At 44.8% G+C, this 18,793-nt stretch overlaps 1 protein-coding gene across 2 annotated transcripts in view; it reads left to right on the forward strand.

The window, feature by feature from the left end:
• Window positions 1-206: 206 nt before the first annotated feature.
• Window positions 207-18,793, forward strand: part of LRP12 (LDL receptor related protein 12) — a 70,156-nt gene continuing 51,569 nt past the window's right edge. Inside the window, exon 1 of one of the 2 annotated variants that reach the window (XM_075920233.1) lies at window positions 207-533. In XM_075920233.1, coding sequence (XP_075776348.1) covers window positions 254-533 — 280 coding nt within the window. In that variant the 5' untranslated portion in view covers window positions 207-253. The remainder of the gene's footprint in view (window positions 534-18,793) is intronic. The other variant, XM_075920234.1, reaches the window with a different exon arrangement.

The following is an 18,793-nucleotide window of genomic DNA, read 5'->3' on the forward strand; positions in this document are numbered from 1 at the left end:
ACAGCCTGGCGCGCCTCTCTCAGTGGGCATGAGGTCCAGCTCCTTCGGGGGCTGCAGCCTGGGGCGGGGCGCCCCCACCAGGACGCATTTGGAAGGCTCCCGCCAGCACGCGCAGGAAGGCTCCGCTTGCGAACCGCTGGCGACGCAGGTACCTCAGGCCCCGCCCCCTCCTCGGCCGTCAGCGGGGGCGGGGCTGGGTCAGCCTCAGGCTGATGCTTCTCTCCCCGTGCGGGCGCCCGCGGAGACCGAATCCATGCGCTCGGTTATCGACTGCGCAGCCGCACTGAACCCTGCCGGAGAGCGCGCGAGTAGGAGGCCGGCGGCGTCTCATGGATCCCCGAGCCGACGGATGAGGCGAGGGCCGCTAGCTCTCCCCGAGGCAGGCAGCTGCGCCCGGCTCCGGGCTGAGGGGGCGCCTGGCTCCTCCCGCGGCGGCTCCAGCTCCCGTGGCGGTGTTATGGCCCCTTGTTGGAGCGCAAAAGGGGCCCCAGGGTGGCGGTCGGCGCAGCTCCTGCTCCTCGTTTTCTGCTGCGGTAGGTGGCCGCGTCTGAGGGGGGCCGCCTGGGGGAGGGGGCTGGCGGATGGAGGCTGCTTTGTTCTCGTCCTGCTCCGTGTGTGAGGGGCGGGCATCGCCGCCCGCTGCTGGGGAGAGGTTCCCCACCGGTGTCATCCCCCCCCCCCCGCCAGATCTCGATTTAACCCCCCCCTCCCCGCCGAAATCTCTTGTTTCTGCCCGTGGTGATCGACGGGGCTCCCCTAAACTCAGCGTGGTACTTCGCCCGGGACCCCCCTGCCCGTGCACGCATCGGCAAACTCCAGAGCTGGTGTGTGTCTGTAACAACCCACTGAATCTAGACAATGATTTAATGAACGTCTGCAAGGTGCTCCAGCCTGGCCAGCCGGAGACACATGAGGCCTGGTCCGTGCTGGATGTGCCCCCTGATTGTGTCTGATGATAAAATGATAACGCTAAAACTGTATGATGAGTTCTTGACCCATCCACATGCAGAGGGAGGCCTTGAGGCTATTCCAGAGGTCTATGCTGTTGTTTTGTTTTTGTTCTTGTTCAACCTTTTGTTTATTAACATAAACACTTATGATTCGTTTCTAACCCTCAGTCTTGTGTAAAGAACTACTTATCTTTTCCTATCTCTTACAGCATTTCTCTTCCAAAAGTATTTCAGAGCAACTTAACAGACAGCAGGCCAGATCTAGCAGTTGTTACTTAGATTTTACTAAGTAAAATTCCTCTTGGCTTCTTTGAGAGTTCTGCCTGAGAACAGAATTTCATGACTGGGTTCTCCTGTTTCTGTTTTCATTAAGTTTCAGTGTGTGAAAGTACTTTCCTAAAGGTAAAGGATGTCTTATGCTACAAACTGCAGCTCAGATTCAGTAAGCTACTTAGGTACATGCTAAACCCCAAACTGAAGTATGTGCTTACGTATATAGTTGAATTTGAGGCTTCTGGATTTATTGTAGTAATTAACAGAACAGAGCTAAAGTCCTGATTCTGCAAACAGTGTACATTTACATTGTAGCTAGGATTGACTCTTCTAGCTGAGTTGAAAGACTCATGCTAATTTTGCTAGAGAAATATCAATGTGGACACTGCAACTCAGACAGACACTCAGGCTAACCACCGGAGCTCAGACCAAGGAGTTTGCTTTGACTGCAGAGCCTGAGTCACAATGGCTATGTTGTTAGTTTTAGTTTCCATATGGGGAGAGCAGAGCTACTACAATACTGTGCACCCAGACTGGGAGGGCAACAGCTGCAGTATAAAAACTTAAAAAACAACAAATAATCTAGCAGCACCTCAAAGAGTAACAAAACATATAGATGGTATCATGAGCTTTCATGGGCACAACCACTTCTTCAGATGACTGGAATGTTAAAAGTCCAGATTCAAGAGTAAATAAAGGAAGGAGGAAAGGGGGGTGGAGTGGGGGAGGAGAGAAAAAAATAGTGAATTAGATTGTTCAAGTTACAAAAAGTTTATAAGAACAATTTGCACCTCTTTAAGTACCCATTGTTTGGTTGGTTAAGTCATTAGGGTGTGGAAGATAGTTTGATTCCTATCAGAGAGGAATGAAGACATTAGCTGGCTAGGACACTAAGTAAGCTGTGGTTTAGATACCCTTATGAGTAGCTGCTCCAGAGATTTTTGCACCAGTGTAGCTACACTTGATATATTTCCATTGCTGACCATCCTATGGTAGATATAGTGCACTAATGCAAGTTGGAAATGGGTGTAGAAGTGCAAGCTTCTGTATACACTGTGGCTGTGTCTACACTGGCACCTTTTTCCGGAAATGCTTAAAACGGAACAATTTTCCGTTATAAGTATTTCTGGAAAAAGAGCGTCTACATTGGTAGGATGCTTTTCCGGAAAAGCCCTTTTTCCGGAAAAGCGTCCGTGGCCAATGTAGACGTGCTTTTCCGGAAAAAAGCCCCGATCGTCATTTTCGCGATCGGGGCTTTTTTGCAGAAAAGACTACTGTGCTGTCTACACTGGCCCTTTTCCGGAACAGTTTTCCGGAAAAAGGACTTTTGCCTGAGCGGGAGCAGCATAGTTTTTCCAGAAAAGCAGCTGATTTCTTACAGTAAATCGTCACTGCTTTTCCGGAAATTCAAGGGGCCAGTGTAGACAGCTCACAGCTTATTATTCCGGAAAAGCGGCTGCTTTTCCGGAATAAGTGGCCCAGTGTAGACACAGCCTGTTACAGTACATCTGTCCCAGAGGTCTGTGTTGATGTAGCTACTGTTACATTAACTGCAGTGGTGTACAAATCTAGAATGTGGACAAGCTCTTACCCTTATTTACATTTACACACACGAGTGATCCTATTTAAATAATGCATGAGACTACTTGAGCGTATGAAATTAGGCCTGATCTTGGATCACATTCCTCTTTACAAGATGTCATGAGCACAAATGAAATAAAGCTGCAATTGGAAGAAAATTGATCTGTAGGACACTGTAAGTGGTAGGGAAATCGTGGCTCAAGTCACGGGGAATGCTATGGAATGAATTATGAGATCTTTAATTTCCACCCAAAGCAGACAGGATTTTTGTTTTTGTTTTTTTTAGAAAAATGTGTGTGTTCACCATGGAGTTTGCATAGTACTCAGCTACAATGACTTAATTTTTAAATTGCTAAGTTTTTTTTCTAACTGAACCCAACAAAAAGGAAATCATGTTTATAATAATAGTTTTCAATCTCACTTTATAGTATTTGTACAATGTTATAAAAACTATAAGCAAACATTGCCGTAAGTTCCATCTCTCTATCCCTTCTGGAAGGGAAAAGATAATCTACTAGGAAGGAAATGGGACTCAGTCTAGTGTGAGCCCTCTCTGTCAATTTGACAACTGTTGCTGCAAAAAGGGACAGAAGGTTTCCCTATTTTCTCCTAGACTGTTTGACTCCTCCTCTTACTGATGCTCATAATTTCACCAAACTAAAGCAATGTAAAACTAACATGAATTTGATAGTTTCAGAGGAGTAGCTGAGTTAGGCTGTAACTGGAAAAACTTAAACAATGAACAGTCTAGCAACACCTTAAAGAATTTGATAGTTTGCACACTCCAACAGGGTTCTAAATGTCAGTACTGACACTGACCAGAATCTTATATATTTCGGTATGTTGCTGCATAGTAAAGCTCATAGGCACTTAAACTCTCTGTTTGTAAGATTGGAAGGCCGTGTTACATTAATTTCCATTTGAGGTCAATCTTCAGAATGGACAACTGTAAAGGTAGAAACTACTGTTTGGAATGAAAGTTTAGATTCAGTAGTTTTTTATATTTGGCCCCTTATGATATCCAGAGAATGCTTCCCTCTTACCAGTAGTTACTTAAAAAACACAAACGCCTTCATCCTATGATCAGAATACAGAAAACTGAGAAGATGGATGCTAGTGTATGAAATAGTATATTAAGTACCAAGAGTTTAGAAATAAGTAGGTTATGTCTAGGGATGTAAAATCCTGTTTGAAATGTTAACTGGTTAAACTATATGTTCAACTGGTTAATCGACTCACCGAGTCACCTTGTGGGAGGGAGGGTAGGGGCTGATCCAGGTGGGGTGAATGCCTGTTAATTACCAATAAACATCGCCCGGTAACGGTGATGTTTACCTGTTAACTGGTTACGTGTTTACATCCCTAGTTATGACTTAGGGCTTTATTGTGAATTATTAGGTTTCAAAAGGAGTTTTATGTGATAAGAAACAAAGCTTGTATAACTCTGTTAATCTACTACTCATCAGAAATTTTAAAAAAGAGGGGGCTGAAGTGCTTCCTATAAGGTTATTTTACAAACTGTTTTAAAGAAAACAAAATGCATAGGATATGAAATAGTTCCTTAAACACATCCATTAGAAAAATGGAACTTGTGCTTAGGATGGCACTGGTTTTTCAAAATAAGATGTGATGAATTGGGAAACTTGGAAGTAAGAATCATTTAAATTTTTTTGTTGAACATAGGGCTAATTTGTATGTGACCTGAAGCTAGGAATATTAAATTTCAATGAATCAACTAATTGAGTAGTTGATGGAATTTCCATTGACTACTTGATGAGTTGATAAGGGGGGGCGCTTATAGTCCCGCTGTGCTTCTGCTTTTGAAATGTACAAAGCCTCCTGTGCTGCGAGTGGGCAATGAAGCAGTCCCCATTCGTGCAGGGTCCTGACTGCCATCGTCTCTTGTATGTTTTACAGGGAGAGGCTCAGCAGTTGGGACATCTCTGCCCCCTGCGGAGATGTTGCTGGGGAGAACTGACTTTTAATTCCGCTCCCTCCAGTATCAGCTCCTGCTCTCCCCTCTCTCCTCCCGCCTCTCTCTGATAGAGGTGCGGGGGAAGCGACTAGTTGAATCACTACTCGACTACCTGATAAGCATATGCCTATTGGGTTGTCGATGAGTCACTTACTTCCCTAACTTTAAGCCAGTCTCATAGTTAAATAATGCTATGATGTGTAACTTTTCATTGTTATTTCACAAGACTCTGGTTCCCAAATGTTGAAGTATAGAAACCTTCTATATGACATAATGTAACATTTTCAGAACTAAGTAGTGGGAGGGATTGGGATTTTGGAATGGATTTCTGCAGTGAAGAGAGCATATAAAATGAAAAAAAGCTATAGAACAACTTGCAATGGAATATGCTTTGAAAATTTGCTCTCAATTTTGTGCTGATTTCTGGACAGCTTCACAAATCTTTCATGATACTCTTCATAGTGACAATTCTTCCTGATGTACAAGTATATTCTTCCTCTGTGCATGTGTAGTTTCCTTTATAATCACTGGTGTTTTGAACATCGAAGAGATTATTCCTACTAGTCAGATGATGTCATTAAAATATTTTGAAGATAAAGGCTTGATATGTACATCATATTTCTTCTTTCCTCCAAGCTGTATTTAGTTTCTATTGAAGCTTATGAGTGCCTATTCAGCACCATTGTGTAGGGGTCATTAATGAACATAACAAAATACCTCCCTCCCAGGCATTGGGATTAGGGTGTGTTTTTACTGTGCTTGCAGCCTCTGCTGAACAGGAAAATAAATTGCTAGAGGAAAAAGTACTAGTGTTTTGAGACTTGAGGTGTTTGGTCTTGGACCAGTACCAGTCCAGGTTTGAGAGAGAAAACAGAATGTATTGATTTACAATAACTTTTTTGTAAATCTGTCAGTTTTTCATTTTTAGTTCAGCTTGCAGAATTGCCATAAAAACGTACCATTCTGAATACAAATTGTACTCTCCCACCATTCTATAATGATGATAAAGGAAAGAATAATAATTTACTCCTCCATTTAATAACAATTGCTTGACTCAAGCAAGTGGGTGAGAATAACTTTGCTAGGCTAGTTTAGTTAATTTCCTAAAGAAATGTGAATTCTTGTAGGATGATTTGAGAGCCAAAACACGTTCTCCCAACAAGATGGTTTAGCTTAAATTACTGTGCACTAAACTGAGATTCTTCAGTCATTTTTTAGTAATATTATTTTTACAGTTTATTGGTCAAGCATATCTTAAACCAAGGGCGAGGAACCTTTTTTGGGTTGGGGAATGGTGACCCACAGAAAAATCAGTCGGGGTGCACATGAGTGAGAAGCCCCCCCTCCCAAAAAGTGAATCCTCACTGAAGGAGGAAGATGCTTCCCATGTGGGCAATAAATTTTTTGAAGGGGACCTTGGGCTGAATGGGGCTGTTCCCTCTAGGTGTGGCCCATCCCTGGTGTGGGGAGGAGACTTCATGTGCTCCCTGTCTCCAGACCCTTATTTGCCTGGGGGCAAGGGAGAATGTGAAGTGTTTGCCCCCGTCCCTCTGGTGTCACACACCCTTGGTGGCAGGAGAAGATTTCATGCACTTCCCCATCCTCAGATCTTGATTGGCTTGGGGACAGGAGAGTGGCAAGGTGGCTGCGGGCTGAATTCAGTGTTTTGGTAGGCCGGATCCAGCCCACGGAGCCTATCTTGCCCGCCTCTGAATTAGACACACCAAAGGGCTTGCAGCTCCTGGCCCCACTGCTAACCTGTTGCCTGCTAGCTGCAAGCCAGAAACCCTTTCAGTTGCTGCTATTTAAAGGGCTCCTGGCTCACGGCTGCAAGCCAACGTGTTAGCAGTGGGGCCAGGAGCTGCAAGCCATTTAAATAGCAGCAATTTAAAAGTTTGTGCCTGCTGAGCAGCAGCTACTGCATTGTCTGGTAGCTGCCTGGAAGGAACGAACCCTTTGAATGGGAGGGATTGAAAGGGCTTTTGCCTTCCCATTGGCTCCCAGACAGTCCATTAGCAGCTGAGCTGGGAGTTGCTGCAGAATGGATCAAAGTGTTAGGTGTGCCGGATTTGGCCAGCTGACTGCATCTTGCCTAGCCCTGCTGTGGCACCAGAGCCTAGGGAGGCCTAGGCTAGTAGATCTGTGCGCTCCAGCCCTGGGGAGGAGGGGTCTGGAGTGCCAGAACAGGCTCTGCAATGCTCAGGGGAGCCCTGAGCCCTAGGGGCTTGATCCAGGCAAGCTGGGGGCCACATCTGGCCACCAGGCCATAGGTTCCCCACCCCATCTTAAACAGTTACTGTTCGAATTACACAACTATTAAAGCCAATATATGAGTGGTTTTGTGTTCCTTGAAAATAAAATTAATAAATGTAATGGTATATATGAGCCTGGTTATATCGGATGGTACAAACCCATAAATATACTGTTCTGCACAAAGGCTCCCTGAATTTGTCTGATTAAAATCTCTTACTATCTTCTGTGTTTGGAGGCATAACTCTAACTTACTCTTCACATTTGTGCTTAGGTGTCCTTTGAGATCAGGGCCAGATTAGGTGTACTTTGTTTTTATTTAAAATGCTTGGGGACCTTGTGATTGCAAAATGCTTAAAAATTTGCATATAACTTAGGGATAGGCAAAGGGGTCTCTGCGGATGCCCTGTCACTCCTCCGCCCCTAGGCCAGTCAGGGTCTGGGGGCGGAAGGGACGCACAATCTCTCTTGCTCCCTGCTCCTGCCCTGCAAGTGCCCTGCAAGAGACTTTATGCTCCTTCTGCCCCCAGGCCCTGATTAGAGTGGGGTAGAGGGAGCTTGCAAAGTCTCCTCCTTCCCTGCAAGGGGCTGAGAGCCTAGAGGGAACTGCCAGCTGTTCAGGACAGCTGGCAGTTCTCTCTAGGCAGGAGGGAGCCAGGGCAAAGACTTCATGTTCTCCCCCACCCTCAGGCCAATCAGGGTCTGTTGGAGGGGGAGCACGGAAGTGTCCTGCACCCGCCTCTTCTAGGGTAGCCTGGGACCACTTCAAAAATTAGTGAAGTGCCCTCCCTCCCCCAGTCTAAAATTATTGCCCACCCCAGTATAACTGATGCAGTGTTGCCTGCAGATTTAGAACCTCCAGTAAATGGAAGAGCAGCAGTGAGTCTTGGAGAACTCCATTAAATATGGGAACAGGTGGCTAAGACCAGAGCTGCTTTTCCTGTGGGGAGGAGGCAGTAGAGTGTCTAGGACCTTGGGTTGCCTTAACAAAAGGCTGCATTAAGAAATTGAGTCTGCCTCTTGCTTAGTATGTATTTTACAATACTTAACAATAGATGCATCAGTTTACATTTGCCTAGGTAAAGCCTCATATTGGTGAGTAATTTTGGGGTGTGGGTTGAGTCTCAAGCCTTGAGTTTTCCCTTCCTTGCCATGCATTTCTTGTTACCGTATGCAAGTTATTTAACTTTCCTTTGTCTTGTTTCCCAAATGATATTCCTACACTTTTCTGAGAGGCTTAATTCATTGACTGCTATAAAGACTTGTAAAATCTTTCTATGGGAGTTGCTATTCTATATAAATGTTAAATATTTCCTGCCTATATTTATGCTTCTCTAGATCCCTTTTAAAATGCCCATTCTGATTATCACCATTTTATCCTAACAGTACAGTTTTGTGTTCTGAATAGATAGAATTATTGTGAGCTAACCTCTTTCTAGTGAACGGTGTCAAAGTGCAGTAGTACATGACCTGCCATTCTCCTTGAAACAATCTTTCTTGAAATGTAGGTTTTTCCCCTTTTAAAATATACATTGTAAAAGAAACTATTGAGAATTGAAGACGAGCACTTCAGAATAAATCAATAAAGTTTGCTGCTTTGAAAATTCCACACCCCTGTATAGTTGTTGATTTAGACCGGTGTTCCCCAACCTTTTGGGGCTGCTGGGCGCCCGGGGGCGGAGCCACCCATATGCTGCGTGCCAGGAGTTGGTGCAGCAACTGTGCTGCACGCCCGGGGTGGGGCCACCCACGCGCCCGGGGGCCGGAACAACCCATGTCCTGCCTGCCTGGGAGCGGGGCCGCCACTGCCCATGCGCTGCGTGCCCGGAGCCGGCATCTGTGCCATGCGCCCAAGAGCCGGCAGCGCCCATGCACCACACGCCTGGTGGCGGGGCCGCCCCTATGTCACGTGCCCGGGTTGGCGCCGCCAATATGCTGCATGCCTGGGGCCGGCACAGCCCTCACGCCGCTCACCGGGGGCGGGGCCTCCCATGTGCTGTGCACCCGGGGCTGGTGCCATCCCCGTGCCGCGCGCCTGGGACGGCACCACCAATACGCCGCACGGCCGGGACTGGCACAGACCTCATGCCGTGCACCCAGGGGTGGGACCGCCTAACCACTGCGCGCCCGGGGTCGGCGCCGTCAATGCTCCCAAGGGCTGGCACCACCCATGCGCCGCGTGCCTGGAGACGAGGCCGGCCCTGATCGCTCAGTGGGTGCACAGAAATGGCCCGGTGGGCGCCATGGCGCCTGTGGGCACTGCGTTGGGTACGACTGATCTAGACAGTACTAGATTGATGGAATAATTCTTCTATCTGCTTAACTGTTGCCTCTGAGGGAGGTGGATTGCCTGATGGAAATGCCTCTTGTAGGCCTAGGTAATATTTGTGGTGAAGCACTACAGCGTCACATTGTACCTCGGTAGCATTTTAAATTTAGACAAGCCTTTAGTACTTCCGTAGGGAGCCTTAGAGTCAAAATGATTTCTTTTAAGAAACTGAAGCTTGGGTGAAGTAGTAAATAATTGAAGTTGTCCATAATTAGGGGCATAATAGTAAATGCATAAAAATATCCTTTATATAACAAAACTCAGTGTCATCAAAAATAGTTCTAACGATCTTTTCCCCTTTAGGTAGAATTAAATCAAGTTATATTTAGAGGCTCAGTGGCCTCACAGGTTTAACTCATAAGATGTGGTAGTATTATGAACACCAAGGATAGGTGGTCTGCTTCCCAGACAAATCAACACATTTAGTTTTCCACTTATCCTTTTTTGTATATGTGTTGCAAGAGTTTAGAGAAGAAATTGCTGTAGCATGCTTGCCTTAAACCAGGGGTGTCCAAACTTTTTTCAAAGAGGGCCAGATTTGATGAAGTGAACATGCGTGAGGGCCGACCATTTTGCCTGACATTCTTTGAACCATTAAAATTAAATGCAAATTAACTATTTTATGCAAAGTTTATTGCAAACGGCATACTTTTCATTTCGTCACATGGATGACAAATCTAAACAGGTGTTAAATCACTCTGCCTTTCATATCTGAAGGCCAGATGAAAAAAAATCCAGGAAGCTGAAATATGTGTCAGGAACATTGTAAAGTACATTACATATTATTGGTAATAAAGGTTGTCTATCAACTTTTAAGTTAAAAAAATATGAACAGGAACATAACACCAAGTATACATGTTGTGTCCAAATATATTTATAACTGATTTAGACCAACTGACATTAACTGAGATTTTACAATGTATTCATCTCAATACATATGGATTCGTTGGGGGCCATAAAAGATAGATATTGCCAAATTACCTGTGGGGCCGTATTAAACCGGAACACGGGCCGCAATTGGCCCGCGGGCCGGACTTTGGACATGCCTGCCTTAAACTAAATGAAAATATGGGTGGACTTCCCTGGTCTGGCACCCTTGGGACATGACTGGTCCTGAAGGAGAGAGTTTGCTGAACCAGAGAGGTTGGCCCCTCTGCTGACGGACTCTGGGCTCTCCTGGGGATCTATCAGCAGAACACTAGGCTCCCTTGCCCCAGGGCTCTCTGGTCTGGCAACATCCATGGTCCTCTCGGACTCTGGATGTTGAAGGACTAGAGTTTCCTGGACCACAGTGTCAACCTGTATCTTTAAGACGATATGTACAACTATCATCTCAAATTATTTTTCCAACAGGACAGTTATTTACCAAGGGCTTGGAAACACAGCATTGAAAATCTTACAATGATATGGTAATATAAGGAAGGCTAACGCTGAATGCTGCAAGGGTGGTTCAGAGTATTTAAGTTGGGGAAAAGACATGTAAAATAATCACATCTTTGAATTGCAGTGTTATGCAGATGGATGCCATATCCTGGGGCAGAATTGTATTATGGGTTTAATTAGTGAAGGCATCTCTGTTGTGGAGACCACATCTTTCTATTTCCCTAACATGCTTCATGTTAGAAGGTACTGAAAAGGCAACAGATTCCATGACTAAGGTTTAATTAATAGCTCTGGGGTGAGCAATTCACAAAGGCTGTAAAAGCCAGGGTGGCAGAGAATCTGAAGCTGGGAAGAGCCTTCCCAGTAAGGGACAGTTATCCCTTCTATATTAGAGCACAGGAGGATGCCAGGGAGTAAAAGAGAGAGGGGATAACGTGGCCCAAGCTCTGCTTGGTTTTCTTTTCTGCTTTTAATCTTTTGAATTCTATTTGTTGTTTTATTTATGGGGGATGGAAAGGAATGAAAGTGAGGGATCCACTTCTGTTTTTATTTGTGGCAGGTGGGGAGAAGAGGAGTGAGGATCAAGTCAGCTTTTGAGCCACTACTCCTTTAAGAGAAGGAAAGAAAATGAGGAACAGAATATGTTCAGAAGAAGAATGCTTAATAACTTGTTCCTATCCAAATGCTAATATGCTTAGTTCTCAGAGAACTGTTCTTTGCTGTTTTTTCTGTTTGAGTGAATGAGCAAGCTGTGACTTGTGAATAGTCAGATGAGTGAATCCCTTACAGCCCCCAGACTTTTACTAAAAATGTTTGGATGTCAGGCACTTTCTAGCTGCCTTACCTGTTAAGTATATTCCCTGACCTAGGGACCCAGCAAATTAGGGCTGATGTTGCTGCTGCATTGACTGAAGTTGTTTCAGTGTCCATAACTCGATCTGTTCGTAACTTGGACCCCATTGAGTTACATAGCGACTGCGCTGTTTATAAGCGTGGGTCATGTTTGTAATTCGGGGACCACCTTTATGACTGCTCCGTGGGAGCTTTGGTCATAAATATGAATGGTCGTAACTCGACCGTTCACAACTCGGGGACCAGCTGTATCAATTATTTTGATTAAGATGTTGATACAGAGGTAGTAGTGAGGGCAGCCCCTCACATACCCCAACCCAAATTCCTGCACCCTCACAGACACAAGCCTGTGGCTTGCTTAGTACTGCAACCTTCCATCTTACCCCAATATTCCCCTGCCTGGAGCCCACTCCCCGAGCCAGCATCCCAGTTCTATCTCCTCCTGCATCCAGATTTCCTCCCAGAGCTTGCACCTTTCACCCCTTCCCACCCCAAAATCCCTCATTCTCACCCCAGAGCCCACACATCCTGTCTCAACCCAGTGAGGGTACAGCTAGACTGCAGGAGTTTTTCCAGGATTCCAGAGAGATCCTGGAAAAACTCTTCCACATCCAGGAATGCATTTGTTCTTCTGCTTTTTTTAGTGGAATAGCAAACATGCTCTTTCAGTAACCCCTATATTCCTCGTTCCATGAGGAATAAAGGGTATTCCAAAGGAAGGGAGTTTTCTACCATTTGGTCCAGTCTAGACAGGCCAAATGGTAGAGGTTTTCCCAACTACATAAGAATTGGGGGGAAAAAAGTGGCAGTGTAGAGTGTATAAGGTCTGGGGATAGCAAGTGATGGAGAGGAGAAGAATAGAGAGGGCGGGGCTTCAAGGAAGGGGTGGGGTCTTGGGGGAAGGATGGGGCAGTAGATCTTTGTTTGTTCTGAGATTTAAAAAGTGATCTTTGATGTAAAAGGTTGGAGACCACTGTATAGAATGACCACAGGGGGGCAGCAAGAGGTCAGAGGTGATGACAGGAACAGCTATAATCCTATTGGGCTGTCATGGGTCAGAGAGTTTGTCCCTGAGTCTGCCTGTCTCTTCTCCCCTGCCCCCTTTTGTCCCCCGCCCCCCAATCTGGGGAACCTGCAACCCTGCCCTGGCTGTGCCTGCGGCAGCAGCCATAAACAGACACTTCTCATGTGGCCACAAGCTGATGTTTTGAAAAAGGGCTGTTAGTCCGCTTTCCCTACATACTGAACCTCTCACCCCAGAGCAATAATTTAAATGAAGAAAAACAAAAATGAAATAAGGACCCATAAAACACCAAGTAAATCTTCTAATTTAGAAAATCACTATGAAAATGAGTCATTCAATCATTTATTACTGAAGATGTTGTGAAGCTTTAGGTGTTCAGTATGCTCCCAGAAAGAGTTAGTAACTTCTTCACTTCTACAAAGGTGAAGGATATAGTCTTTGAAAAGCATGAGGTAGCTTTGTAGTTGTTCTTATGCAAGGTTTTGAGTCATATGGTCTCATTTTGTGTATCTGAATTTCTCTTCAAGAAAAAGCATTTCAAGGCATTGATGAAACCAGGCAAATACAGAGTTTCATATCTTGTGAGAGTATCTAGTGAATAACACTTTTGTAAAATACTGATTTGTTATCCTGACTCTTAATGCAAGCCTGCCACAATTCTCTGATCACAGTAGATGTTCTCACTGCTGTTTTACAATGCTGCAATTGAGAACAGTTGCCTATTACTACTTCCTCTACCTTTTGAGGCATTAAAGGTGAAATTAGTCTGACCCTGTGTAGAGCAAAAGCAGAGTACTTAACTTCCAAGTTAGTGTAAGATGGGCCAAGCATGCAGTAGGTGGGCAGCATGGTGGCAAGAGAAAGCATAGACCTGAAGCAGTTGCAGCATAGTTCCTCAGTCTGTAAAGACTTGACAGCTTACATGTCAAAACTTGCCTCTGCTCTAACATTTCATTTTCTCAGGTATAAGCTAGGGATGTTAAATGACGTTTAATCAGCTAATCGACTGGTCAGTTAGTTGATATGGAGGGAAACTGCAGAGCCACAGAGGGTGAGGGGACTGGCCATGAGCCAGGAATCAGCGGTCCCGGCTTGCGCCTTGTCCCCCCTGCTGCACTTGTGCTTTTAAAATTTATTAAGAGCCACTAAGCTCTTAATACATTTAAAAGGTTAAAGCGCAGTAGGGGTGGACCTGGTGCGAGCCGGGACAGCTGATTCCCAGCTCGTGCCTGGTCCAATGCTATGCCTCTGCCTCCCCTGCTCCGCTCCATGTGAATGGTGCTGGGGGGAATCCGTCCTTTAAGCCGGCTCTTCCCCTCTTCCCCTGCCCCCACACTGGCTCTTGTTTTCCCTCACTCCTTCCTGCCTTTCACTGATAGAGGCAGCAAGGGGGGGAGGGAGTGACTAGTTGAGTCACTAGTCGATCCAGTAAGCTCAACTGGTTGCCTACATCCCTAGTATAAGCTACTACTTTTTCCTCTACAATTATGGATTTGGATTACTGTTTTTGAAAATCAACCTTAAGTCCAAATAGGTAGTGGTCTTTTTTGAACACAAGCAGCAATTTTATTGTAATAGATACCTAATAAATTTCAGCATTTTCTCTTTGTCATATGATATATTCATATTTGGCATTTGAATGCTTTCAAATAATGCCATCTAACAAGTTGCTTTGTTAAAATAGTTACATCCTATTATGTGTAAGACCAGGTGTGTAAATTTTATTCAGGAGATATTTTTAAGAAATGTGTGGGCAGAGAAACTGTTCTTTGTTTTGTTCTAGCTAAGCTTCTTTTGCGATTGAGTTCCATTGTGAAAGTTGCTTTTTATTTATTTTTAAGCAAATATAAGGGAAAATGAATGCATAACCTTCAAAAGACAGTAGAAAAGTAACATTTATATCCAGTCTTGAAAGTAATATCAGTGTTTTCAGTCTTAGGTTCCTCTTTTTTTTTTTTTACTCTTTAGCTTGGTAAAATAAAATATAGCCTAGAAATATTTTATTAAGACCACCAGAATGGAACATCTACAAAGACAAAAGAGGCAATTTTTGTATATACCCAACTTGCACATATATGGATACTTTGATGCTTAATGTTAGACACCAACATGAGCCAGAGTCCCTACTAAAAGCAAAAAGGGGGATCATAACAAGATTTCAGAAATTTTGACTGAACACAAAGTGGTTGGTTTTATTTTCCTCTCTCATAGTGGTCATGTATGAAAAAAGTCTCTTAATTGTTCTTGGTGAAATTCTCAGGAAAAATTGCTCCCTAAGATCAAGTATACTGAATTTTTACTGAAAAGTAAAATTTTGAGACTGTTACACTTAAGAATTGAAAAATGTATCCATACTTAATACAAGTACAGGGCATCCTCACTATAAGTCGCCCCGGTATATATCTGTTCCACGCTAATGTCATTGACGTTTGTAGGAGCTGATGTGTTATATGTCCTCCCATTTCCCGCTCTGTCATGCAAAACACTCCCATCAATTTGCTTAAATGGAAGTCAGCTGCGGGGGAAAAAAAATCACCGCTTTAAGTTGTTTCGCTGTAAGTCCAAGTTTTTTTTTGGAACGTATCTTGGACTTACAGCGAGAACGGCCTGTGTATATTCCTCCCATGAAACAGCTAGCTACAGGAAAACTGAAAAGTACATAGGACATAAGTGCAAATTTTCCTCTATTATATAATGTTTAAGTGACCATGTACATTGTGTTTGTTTCTTTTTGATGTCCTGGGTTTAATTAAGTCCCTTTGTATTTGTGAGCCTTGAATTTTCCTTCAGTTACGGAGTGCTTGGATCTCTGTAGAAAGCTTTCCCTGTTGTCTCTAGGAACCCAACACCCCTTAATCAGAGAACCCAACATATGTATGTGATTCCCCTCCTTTTTTAACTACCACAACTTCCAAAATTCTTGTTCCTTTTTCTGTCAGAGCAAGTATGTTTGGCAGCTATCCTCCACGTTACCCACTCTCTAAGGTGTCAAATCCTCTGGTTTTCCCTGCTATGAGGTATTGCGCTAAATTCTGTAGTAAACTAAAATGTCTGTTGCATTTTACATTGCTTTTGAATGCTGCAGTCTTTAATTAAATGACTGACACAACAAATTGTAAATCAAATTAAATACTGAAAGTTCTGCAATTGGAAGTTTACCACCAGAATTGAGGCTACTGTGAGTAGAGCAGAACCCAGTTTAGCATCCTTGTGCTGTTAGCTTTGCAGAGCTAGCAGGAGTGAAAAGTACTGATAAATGCTTGGCAGCTATAAATTTAGTGATAGTGAATTTGTGTCATGAGGAAATGTATGCACACACAACCTCCTGCCTTTTAGAACACTGGAATTAGATCATGGACTTAAAAATGTGATTAACTAAAGAAAGACGTGATAAAACATTACTTGGGTGCTAGTAGGGATGTTAATATGTATCTGAGTACATGGTTAACCAGTGAGTCTGGGCTCATCCATTAACCCTCTCAGTTCCTCTCCTTCCCCGCTACTGCCTTTGTATCAGAAGCAGCGGGGAGGCAGGAACCAGTATGCACAGGAAGCCAGTTTTTAAGCCATCTTCCCACATGTACCATCTTCCATGGAGCTATCTCCTCCTCCTCCTCTTCCTGCTCTGCTGCCCCTGGAACATGCTCTCTGCTGAGTTGCTGCCTCTAATACAGATGCAGCAGCGAGGGAGAGAGTAGAATGGAAGTCAGTGCTTGTGATTAAAAACTGGCTCCCCATGAACACCGGCTCCCACTCTACCCTCCCCCTCACTTGTAAATGTATAACCACTGAAAATTTGTTTACACAAATACACAGATTTTAACATCCCTAGTTAATTCAATGACTGACACAACCAATTGTAAATCAGATTAAATACTGAAAGTTTGTTACAGTGTAACTGAAAAAAGAAAAATTAAGTCCAAGAAGCCCCAAAATAAAGAAAATAGCTTGATCACTAAATTTTTCCTGTTCTACTCTCACATCTGGTGTTTCAAGATGTAATCCTTCCCTAGGCAAGTATGTCACTGAATCCTCCATGCCTGTTTTTCTGTCTCAATTCATCTCTCACTGCTCTGCTCTGGTCTTACAGGCTGCCACAGAAAGGTCACTGCTTCCAGTTCAGAAATCCACACGATTTACATTGGCTCTCCTAGCTTCCTGCCAACGCTGTTTCCCTAGTATTCCTAGAAACTATGTTGGACCCACTGTCTATGGCAAGAGTGGGCAAAGTCAAGCCCGAGGGCCAGATCTGGCCTGCTAAGCATTTCTCTCCTGGCTAGCCCAGCTAGGATTGCCAGGTGTCCAGTTTTCACCCGGACAGTCCAGTATTTGCGGGCTTTGTCCGTTAAAAAAACCCCCAGTAAATACCAAACATGTGCAATGTGTATTTCCTGTTGCCCTAGGACGGAAGCCCAGCAGGGACAATTTTCCCCTGCTGCATCTGGCCGGGGCGGGGGAGTGAGGAGCGTGACAGATGAAGGGGGGCAGGAGAGGGGACTTGTTGGGCACCACACTAGGGGGGCGCTGGGCTGGGGTGGTAGCAGAGCGCACGCTGCTCTGGCCCACGTAACCAGCAGAGACCAAGAGCTGACCACATGATGCCTCCTTCTATACAATGTGAGCCGCGGCAGCTGGGCTGGGTGACAGGAGCAGCCACTTTAAAAGTCAGATTGTTCCTCTATGCCTGGCTCTGTGGGGAGGAGGGGGGAGATTTGATTGGAGCGAGGGCTTCCGATGCTGGGGATTCCTGCCTTGGGGGGGGGAGGAGTGCACTGGGATGGGGGGTACTAGAGAGGGCCTGGCTCGGGGGGGGAGGGGTAGGTGTATTGGCGGTTAGTGTGTGGAGGGAGTGGTGCAATTATTAACAACTTTGGCTCCCCCCCCCCCCCCTTTTTTTTTTGCTCAACTTTTTTCTCCCCTCTCTCCCCGCCTTTTTATTTTTACCTCAGCAGAATTTTATCGTGGTGTGTGTTTGTTTTGGAGGCGGGGGGGGGGGGGGGGGGGTTGGTATTTTTTGTTAAACCATCTGACAACCCTAGGCCTAGCTGATTAGCAGAGGTGTGTATTTAGAGCCGGCATCATATGTTTGACTGCCCCTCCACCACTGCCACACAAAAAGCCACTGCCCCACAAACTCTCCTGTCTCTTATGCCACACACACTCAAACTGTGTAACAGTCTGTCTTTCTCATACGAAGCGTGTCTATTTCACACAAGCACTCCTTTCTGTCTGTAGACCCAGTCCTACCCCCTTCCACCTGAGGCCCCACCCCTTCCGAGAGGCTGGAGCCGGCATACAACCACATACCAAAATTTGTGACATGTACTTCCCGTGAAAATTATTGCTCACCCCTGGTCTGTGGTTTTAACCCTCACAGGCTATTTGGTTAACTGAAGGGCTGAGATGTCCAGGAAAGGGTAGTATCCTTCCCATTCATCACAAACTTTGATGGTAAAAAAAAAAAAGTAGAGAATCTGAAGGTTTTTGCACACATTCCTAAAGTAGTTGTGTGGGTATAGTTATGTGCATGTATTTAGGAAACACAAAGAGTGTGGTTCATCATTATTACTGTAGTGACCAGCGGCTACAATGGAGAGAGGTCCCATTGTTATTAGGGGTCTGAAAGTGGAACCATATACCATGTACATGCAATTCACTCTTCCTGTCCCGTCCCCCCACACACACTGCTGCCTCTCTGTCAGAGGCAGGCAGTGTGTGTGGGGGTGGGGGAGAGAGGAAGGTGGGAGCCGGTGTGCGCAAGGAGTTGGCTTTTAAGCCGGCTCCCTGTGTGCACTAGCTCCTGCTGAGCTTCTTCTCCCCCATGCTGCTGCCTCTGTATGAGAGGCAACAGAATATGGATAGTGGGTAGGCTGGAGCTGATGCATCTGGGGAGCTGACCAAGTTAAGTCCCCCCTGAAACCTGATCCTTTTCCTCGGTTCTGTTCATACTACACAAGTGACTTCCAAAGGTCACTTCAGTGAATGGCATTACAACTTTTTTACCCTACAACATTCTGTATTTTGTATATACTCCAGAAGACCTATTTTAGGAGAGTTTTTTAGATATTAAAAAAATTATTGGAACTTTCTCTTCTCTCTTAATGCCTTGGTTATTAGCAGTTACAATATACAGAGTACGGGAAGCGAGCCTTTAAAACTTATGAATCACCCAAAAT

This window comes from Pelodiscus sinensis, chromosome 2 (genome assembly GCF_049634645.1).
Source record: "Pelodiscus sinensis isolate JC-2024 chromosome 2, ASM4963464v1, whole genome shotgun sequence".
Taxonomy (NCBI): domain Eukaryota; kingdom Metazoa; phylum Chordata; order Testudines; family Trionychidae; genus Pelodiscus; species Pelodiscus sinensis.